General features: G+C 52.2%; 1 protein-coding gene across 4 annotated transcripts in view; it reads left to right on the forward strand.

Moving 5' to 3' along the window:
• The window catches only part of SYN3 (synapsin III), a 452,196-nt gene extending 443,149 nt beyond the window's left edge, over positions 1-9,047 (forward strand). For all 4 annotated transcript variants that reach the window (XM_072844189.1, XM_072844190.1, XM_072844192.1 and 1 more), the window contains one exon: positions 3,181-9,047. In XM_072844189.1, coding sequence (XP_072700290.1) covers positions 3,181-3,313 — 133 coding nt within the window. In that variant the 3' untranslated portion in view covers positions 3,314-9,047. The remainder of the gene's footprint in view (positions 1-3,180) is intronic.

The raw sequence follows: 9,047 nt of genomic DNA on the forward strand, positions 1-9,047 counted from the left end.
ATGGGGTGTGGGCAGAGCCTGGTAGACTCAAGGCAAGGACTCAGAGGACGAAGGAGGACCCACTGAGGCCTCACCCACATTTTAAGTGGATAGGAGGCCTCAAGGATGGACTTGGGTGTGGCCGCCAGGGCCCAGGAGGTCCGAGGAGAGCATAGCTCCCCCCACGATCCTCCAGATACACATGCACCAGCTATCTCTTTCTGCGTAACAAACCTCCCTGTAGCTTAGTAGCTTACGAAAACAGCCATTTTCTTTGTTCGTAAGTTTTTGGTTCACCCATTTATTCTGAGTTTGACTCAACTGGGAGATTCTTGTGCCAGTCCCTCCTGTAGAGTTGCCAGATAAAATACAGGATGTCCAGTTAGATTTGCATTTCAGAGAAGTGATGAATAATTTTGAGTATAAGTATATTCTCAAACATTGCATGGGATATACTTATACTAAAAAAAGTATTCTTATGCTAAACCAAAAGTATTTTGTTTTTCTATCGGAAATTCAGATTTAAGTGGGTATCCTCTATTCTTAGTTATGAAATCTAGCAACCCTACTCTCCTGGGATCATTCATATGGCAGCAGTCATCTGGCATCTTCACTGGGGCTGGATGGTCCAAGAGGGCCTTACACACACATCTGCTGTCTGCTGGGCCCCTCTCTCCATGGGCCACAGGCTCCAGCAGGGTGGGCCCCGCTACCTCAGAGGGTAGAATTCTGTTCCCAAAGAACAAAAGTGGAAGCTTTAAGGCCTCTTGAGGCCCAGCTTTGAAGCCACACAATGTCACTTCATCCCACCTCATGCTTTTAGTCAAAGCAACTTCCATGGTTGAAGACTTGTGGCAGGAGGACCTGCAAAGCCATGTTCAAAAGGCTAGACCCCAGGGACGGGAGGGACTGTTCCTGTCATGCCACGTTTGTGGACGACCCATCACGACACACATGCTCATCCCCTTTCCACTCAAGCCTATCACTCGGTTCGAGCTCCCAGAGGTCCCAGATGTGTTTTCCTGGGAAAGCCCCTCCCTTCCTTCCCTGCCAAGCACTAATGTTGATAAGCAGAGTCTTACTCCCAGCATCCCTTGTCCACTTACCACGTGCCAAGCACTTCACGTAGTCGGGTTTTTTTTTTTTTTTAATTCTCACAAGCTTAGGAGTTAGTAACTCTTATTATCCACATTTTACAAATGAGGAGGAAATGTCCAAAGTTCCCACTGTTGGTGAGCGGAAGAGCTAGGATTGAACACAGGGCATCCAGTCCACGGATCGGGCTAACCATGTGTTCGGACGGGTGATACATTCACATGGCCCAAAGATCTAGACGATATTAACCATATCAAAGCTATCCAGTGAAAACCCTTCCTCCCACTTTGTTCCTGACTGGTGCTCTCGTGGCCCCTGCTCCCCAGAGGTGACCACTGCGGTTAGGTCCCTGGGTGTTCCCCAACATCTCCTCGCACAAATACAAAAATATGTATTGGTTCCTTCCCCCCCCACACACACTTTTTACAAATGGTTTTACTTACTATCCACCCTCTTCTCCTGCTTTTTACATTTAACAATAAATCCTAAAGCTCTTCCATCAATTCACTGAAATTTTTTTCCTTTCCACAGCTGTATCATACGCCGCCGTGTAGTTAGTTGTACTGTAATCTAACTCCTCCACCACAAATGGAAATTTGGTTTGCTCTTTCAGAGAAGGCTGCAGTGAATAACCTTGCACACGCACTGTTTCTCAGATGTACAGGCTCAGCTGCAGAGATGCCAGCAAGTGTGTTGTTGGATCAAAGGAGAAATGCATTTTGAATAGATATAGATATTAGCACGTGGGCCTCCAGGCAATGTGGCGGCATAGTTGACCGCAGACTCCAGAGTCAGATGAGCTGATTTCAAATCTCAGCTCTCCCGCTTAAAGCTGCGTGGCCTCAGAAACATGACTCAACCTGCCTGTGCTTCTCCTTCCTCACATGCAAAATGGGGACAGTAGTACTTACCCCATAGGGTTACTGTGAGGATGAGAGTGAGGTCCTGCCCAGTTAGTGCTTAGATCTGAGTATCTGAGGCAGCCTCTCACATGTGAAGAGGTGCAGCCCAGCCAATCACAGGACAGGCGAGGGCTTTGGAATCGTGGACAGTAAGTACTGACCCTGTAGTAACCCAATGACGCTGAAACCCCCAGGTTTGTTGCTTTAAAGTCGTACGTGGTTCAGTTCAAGTCAGCAGGTACTTATCACATACCAGAGTGCCGTGGACGGTAAGTACTGACCCTGTAGTAACCCAATGACGCTGAAACCTCCAGGTTTGTTGCTTTAAAGTCGTACGTGGTTCAGTTCAAGTCAGCAGGTACTTATCACATACCAGAGTGCCGTGGACGGTAAGTACTGACCCTGTAGTAACCCAGTGATGCTGAAACCTCCAGGTTTGTTGCTTTAAAGTTGTACGTGGTTCAGTTCAAGTCAGCAGGTATTTATCACATACCAGTGTGCACCGAGGCCTGGGTGAGGCCTGTGCAGAATTAGCAAGGGGAACGAGACAGTCCCCACCTGGGAGCGGAGCTTGGTTCCTTTATGGTGACGGCAGGACTGTGTGTGGCTTTTACAGCATCTCTTCCTGGGTCTGTCACCTCCACTGGAGTGTGAGTCTCCTGAGAGCAAGGCCCCAGTTCTATTCATCTCCACAGCCCTGTCCCCTGGCACCAGGCGGGCACCCTGAGGATCCTGAAATGGCCGGCCGGTGGGCTAGACCTGCCCTCGCTTGTCCCGATGAGGGGAAGGAGGCCCTTGCCGAGGCCAGAGGGGCAGGTGGCACCTCCTGATTCTCAGGCCTGAGCCAGGAGGTGGAGGAGGGGTGGCCACCCCCGGATGGGGTCCAGCCCTTCACAACTGGCCATACAAGTCAGTGCGGGGAGGCGGGCAAGCGGTGGAGTGGCCTCCAGTAACGCCTGCGCCTGAGCAGCCTGGGTGGCTGGGAAGCACGTCAGCCCTGGGCACCCCCGTTACTTGGCATGAGCCCATTTCTGCACCTGAACCTGGAGGGTACCAATAACCCCCTTGCACATGTTAAAGACTGTGTGTGAGCGTCGGGACGCCTGGCTTCTCCCTGGGCTCACCCTGCCGTTCCCAGGAAGGCCCCTCAGCCCTTTCCCAGGCCTTGTCGCCCCCCCCAACCCCCCTTGCCTTTCTGTTTCAGCAAATCCCAGTCCCTGACTAACAGCCTCAGCACATCCGACGCCTCCCAGCGTGGGACCGCAAGTGAAGATGAGGCCAAGGCCGAGACCATCCGCAACCTGAGGAAGTCCTTTGCCAGCCTGTTCTCTGACTAACCTGCCCGGGCTGGGGTGGCAGAGAGTTCGGGCGCGCTCTCCTTCTGCCTCATGGTCCTTCTCAGCCTTGGTTCCTGAGGGGAACAGAATGGAGGGCCTGCGAAAATACTCTCTAATGCCTCTGACCCGGGGACTGAGGATCTCTGCGTGTTCCCACCTCCCTTTACCATGACGTTGCAGCGTCATCCAACCATGGTGGGCCTTTGAGGGCCCCTGGGTTCCTCACATCCGGCCCTAATGGCAACACATCGCCCTCCCACCCAGATGCTTGCTCCCCTGCCTCAGATAACCAAGTGAAATGTGCGTGTGTGGCTACTTTTCACATTTCTTGTTAGTGTTTTGCTTGCCTTTGGGGGACAGCCTGTCCAGGCCTGGCCTCACCCCTCCAGATGCAGGCGCTGTAGTGGGACCTCAGCAACATGGGAGGCAATAATCTTTTGACAGTGTTTTGCAAACAGAAGGACAAAAGCCCAGCCAGGGGAACCTACCACCTACCTGTGCTAGTTCCATCCAGGCTCCAGTTCGCCCCTCAGACCACAGGCCAACGCCCATCACCTGTGGCCACCAGTGGGCTCTTGAGAACCGTGGGAAGAGATCAGATGCCATGTGACCAGCGGGGGCTTTCAGAACATGGCAAAAAAGAGGGGAAGTCTTGAAGGGCCGCCCACGGCCAGACTTGACCACCAAGAGCCAACCTCGGGCTCTTTTATGAAGCATCACTTGTTCCCAGCGCAGGACGATGCCCTCAACTTCCCGAGGAAGGAGTCCGTCAGGGCTCCTCCGCCCGTCCCGTGTTACACACCCCAAGAACTCTCCGCATTCCCGTCAGGAAGGCTGTCTCCTCCTCAGGGACAAAGGAGGAACCAGAGTCAGCAGATCAGTGGCACAGGCTGAGAACTCCTAGGCCGCCATTTCCGACCGTTGACAGCAAGGCACGGGTAGGTCACTAAGAAGAGGGTCCCCTAGTCCCACATGTTTAGGAAACACTGTTTCTATTTCCTGTTTTGAGACTGGTAGGTACACATTACATGTCTCTCGGGCTTCCTGCAGTAAAGGAATGAGCTTTCACCTGGTTAACCCAAACTTATTTGGCTAAACAAGTTCAGTGACTCCCTTTCCAAGACCCTTTCCCTACATCAGATGAGGGGCAGGGTTGCCCCGAATCACCATGCACCCGGTGCTAGAAACATGGTAGGTGCCAGAACCAGCCTCCTGGTCTCACCAAGAGTCCAGGACGTTAGAACATAGCCGCTTGCTCTCCCTGTACAGCCGACTTTCCTACTTAAGACATGTCCTCCCCTCCCTGTTGACAGAGGAGAGGATGCTCACGAGAAACATGTCCTTGGCCTGGAGCTACATTCTAATAGAGGAGTGAGAGGAAGCTGGTAGGACAGGGCAACACCAGGCAGCCTGCATGTCCTGGGGAATCAAGAACACAGAGACCACCCGAGGCAATCATCCCTCTTCCACGCTGGAGGGTAGGGTCAGAAAAAGTCAGTCTCACTTGATTCTCGCTTAGTGATAAGATGCAGCTCAAGACACAGCGCAGGGTGGTCATGGGCTGCACAGTTTCTCAAAGTGTGGGCACAGCTAGCTTCATTTCAGACCCAGGGAGTCAGGATTTCTCATCATAAGGCCCAGACCTTACGATTGTCTGTCTCCCCAAGTATTTGGCATTTATGCTGAGGTTAGAGCAGCAGCCCTGAGCCAAGCTGGTGGAGAGGCCAGGGACCCAGTCCTCTGGTGAGCAAACCCTGCAGCTCCGTAAACAGTGACTGCATGGCTTGAATTTTCCCCTTCCTGTAATCTGTCCCTTGTCCCTAAAAACATCTCAATATTCATGCGCTCTCTCCCAGATACTCCAGCTACAATAGCACACACTTCTATCAGGCCGGGCATCCGGATTTTATGACCACGTACCCGTGATCCATGATGTGACACTGTAACTGGCCCATGGGAGCACATTTTCCCACTGGTGTGTGTATGGGGGTAGAGACCAACGATGGATGGCCTCGGGAGGGCACAGATCCCCTCTGGCGTCGGCTAGCTCCCATTCCTTCCACACATTCCACCTTCAATCGCTGTGACAGTTTTGAGTGGGAAAGGGCAAAACGAAGTGAGGATGGGAGTCACTCTGGGGAGATTCTGAAAGGATGTTTGTTGTGTTTCGCTTTATGTCACAACTTCAACCCAAAGCCAGACTAGCACTTTCCCTCCAGGCTGACCTGCGGAGGCTGAAACAGCAGCAGGATCCATTTGGTTTGTGTGAACGTGGAGCACAGTGAATGGGGGTTTAAGGACATAGTCGCAGGGACACTGCCACCAGCACAGGGGAGACTCTTGGTCTGGTCTCCCTCCTGTCACCGTGGTAGGATGGCACCGTGTTATCTAGGTTGTGAAGTCAGCTTTCCAGGGACACTCAGTCGGCATGTCCTCCCTCTTCCATCACCTCTGTGTTCTCTTCATCATTACTGTTCTCCCTCCGAATGTTCAGTGCCTCTGAGGAGGCAGGGAGGACGGGCCTCACCCACAAGGTCGCACATACCGTGGCAAGACCCAGGAGCCCCCTCCGGAGGTTCTCCGGCATTTGCAGCTGAAGGAGCCTCATGAGCCAGGCACCGGGCACACTGCTTGGCACCCCGGCATTTAGGACATGCTTTAGGAAACTAGGAGACTAGTCAAATGTACATAAAGTGTTCAGATTGGAGAAAAGGGCGGTCTTTAAAGGAATCTCAGTGTGAGGAAGAGTCGCACTGACGTATTAGGAAGCTGAAGAAAATCTGTGGCAGTTTTCTAGCCTCAGAGAGAGGGCTCAGATTCCCCAGGGAGCCTGGGAAGGAATAGGAGCGAGCCGGATCAGGGATCACACAGCCCGGGGCCACCAGGGCGGGAGCCAAAGGGACCAGGTGCCAACTTCAGCGTCGGTCAGATGAGGCTCGCAGAGCAGAGAGCAGGGCCGTGGAGCCCCACGCAGACCACGCACCACAGCGCAGAGCCGCATGGTCACTGTGGCCCCCGGAGCCTCCTGTCCCGGCGCCGGGAGCGGATGGCTCGGGCTCTATTCCACTTCACCTAATGGGTCAGGGCTTGTTCTGCTTCATGCGCTTAGCGCTGCTGAAAGGACAGGGCCGAGTCCCAGGTTAGGCCGGTCAGGTGAGCTGGCAGGTGCGGCAGGGACCGAGCCAGGTGGAGGAGCAGGTCAGGACCCATGTGCACTTTGCTTGTCCCACACGTTTCTGGATGTGCCTGGAGAGCGTGCTGGGCGGGGACTCACTGGACTGACCGGCGTCAAAAGCTGTCCCGACTCCCACACGGCCCCTGATAAAATTCAGAGATTCGGTCTAATATTTGGACTCTAAGAGAAGGCAGCATTTGGGGTTTGGTTGGAGACGATTAGAAGTCTGGGCAACAAGCAAGTCGCATCAGTCCGTCAACCAGGCACAACGCAGCACGGGCACAGAGGCTCCCTCGTGTTGCAGAGACAAATAGGCGGCCCCAGTAGGTGGGACCGCGGCTCTCCGGGCGGCCGGCCGAGAGGAGAGCACGGCCAGGAAGTGATTTCTGAAGGCAGGGGCACTGCTTTTAAGGCGACACCAATCAGAAACGAAACGTTCCTTCCACGAGGCACGCGTGTGAATCCTTTCCATTCCCCTTTGCCCTCCATCGTGTGTTCCGGTGGGTCCTCCCACCTGCGAGTCCCATTTCCAGAGCCTCCCGGGGGAAGAACCCGCTCTCTGCGGCTCCTCCGCGGAGTCAGGGGCAGGAGCGGGCGAGGCCCGGGCAGCCACTGCCCCCGAAAGGAGACACGCCAGTCTTGGCGCCGCCGGAGCCGAGGGAGCCCAGGGAGCGGAGTCCAGCTCCGTCCGAAGAATTAGGGAGACGTGAGGCCCAACAGCGGTCTCAGAACTGGAGGGCCACGCGAGCGCGAGCACAGAAGTCCACCGTTCTTACGGAGGCAGTCACCGAACCTTACGGGAAGGAAAGGGCCCCTCCCGTGGTTTGAGCGCAGCCACGGCCAAGCGCATCTCCACTCAGAGGGAAGGGGGGAGAAAGGGCAAGCGCCCGTCCGGGAGATCGGCGGGGGAAACACGGGGCGGTAAAGTCGTGAAGGCTCCGCGTCTTCCCGGCCCACCTCCCGAGCGCTCTAAACCGTCTCGCCTCCATTCCAGTGTTACCAGTGATGTCAGAAGTCACACAGCGACCGTGCTGCTGCCAAGCCGTGAGCTCACTCTCATTACACACCAGCAATACATAAAGCTCCAGTTTCAGCCTGATGAAAAGAATGTAGGATTTGACAAGCTTCTAACTACAAATTTAGCCGCTCAAGAGGAAAAGCTAGGAGGCTGGTTTAAGAATTTAGAATTAGAATAAGCCACTGTTCGAGGCCTGCAACCTCAGGCCTCGGCCCAGCGCCAGCATCCTCAGCTAGATCGGTCCTATTGCCGGGAGGCCTGAGGGGAGTGTCAGAGAGGAGCAGCACCTGCATCCGTGGGACACAAGCACCATCCGCGGACCTCTCAAGGACCATCCAAAATGACTGCATTTTACAAACTTGTCTTCTAGTATTCGGTGCTTCTGGTCATCACTCCGTCCTTGCACTCCACACCACCCCCCAACCCCCAGTGCAGCCTGACACCCCGGACAGCCAGAGACAGAGCAGGGTAGACCCACCAAAGCTTCTGGTAGTTCTTCAGCCCAGACCCAGTTAAAGCCACACAGCATCTAGTGGACGCTTTTTTAAAAAGCTCAGATAAATAGCTCAGATACTATAAAATACCACAGAAAGAAATGTTAAAGCCCCAATCCTTCGCCTATATACATTAAGCTACTTAAAAGTGGCATGGCCTCTAGAAAACCCTATTATTGACTGAATTTTCTTCACTGTGATGGGAATAAAGACTATATGTGTAGCAAAAAAATATTTTCACATGTAGGACTCAAAATATTCTTGCAGCATAGAACATTCCAAGCCATTTCCTTATATGCAAAACAGGTTTTTTAAAAAGCAGGAAAACATTGACAATATTCCTAAATATTGTCTGCAAATACTAATAGTGTTCTATTCCTGTGTTGTGATTTGGATTTTAATTTGTCACAATAGCATGTTTCTATAGTTGTATGAGAAGACGTGTGTTTGGCCTTTCTCTTCTAAAATGAATAAAACCTGAATTTTGTGTATTTTAAATCTTAAAAGTAAAATGTTCTTCAAATAATAGGAGACTATCTTTGAAAAACAAGTGCCTGACCAGCACTTAAAGCAGTAAAACTGATGTTAAAAGATGTCACCTACTTAGATTACAAGTTAGGCACCAAGTGTTCCAAACACAAGGAAAAAAAATTCCACTCCAGGAGGAGCCAGAAAGAGTCCCTAGAACCCAATGTTTGTCAAAAAAAAAAAAAAAAAATGCTGCTACAGAGCCCAGAGGTTTCACTACTGAACCCGAGAAAGACCTGCAGAGAGAGGAGGTGACGGAGCAGGTGGGTGTCCACAGCACCCACCCCAAGTCCAGTTCAACCGAACTAGCTTGGTTTTTACTCATTTTGTAAGTCAGTCTTCTGCAAATGATTTTGTTTAAAGAAAGGGTGCAACTAAAACAATTTTTTAAAAATCCCCTGCAACAATCTGATGACATTGAATAGGTTTTCTGATCATTCTGAAATCTCCAAGTAATGTTGTGAAGCTGTTCTGAGTATTTATTCTCTTTCTGTAATAAAAATCAAGACTGCCACGTGA

Source organism: Canis lupus, chromosome 11 (genome assembly GCF_048164855.1).
Source record: "Canis lupus baileyi chromosome 11, mCanLup2.hap1, whole genome shotgun sequence".
NCBI lineage: Eukaryota > Metazoa > Chordata > Mammalia > Carnivora > Canidae > Canis > Canis lupus.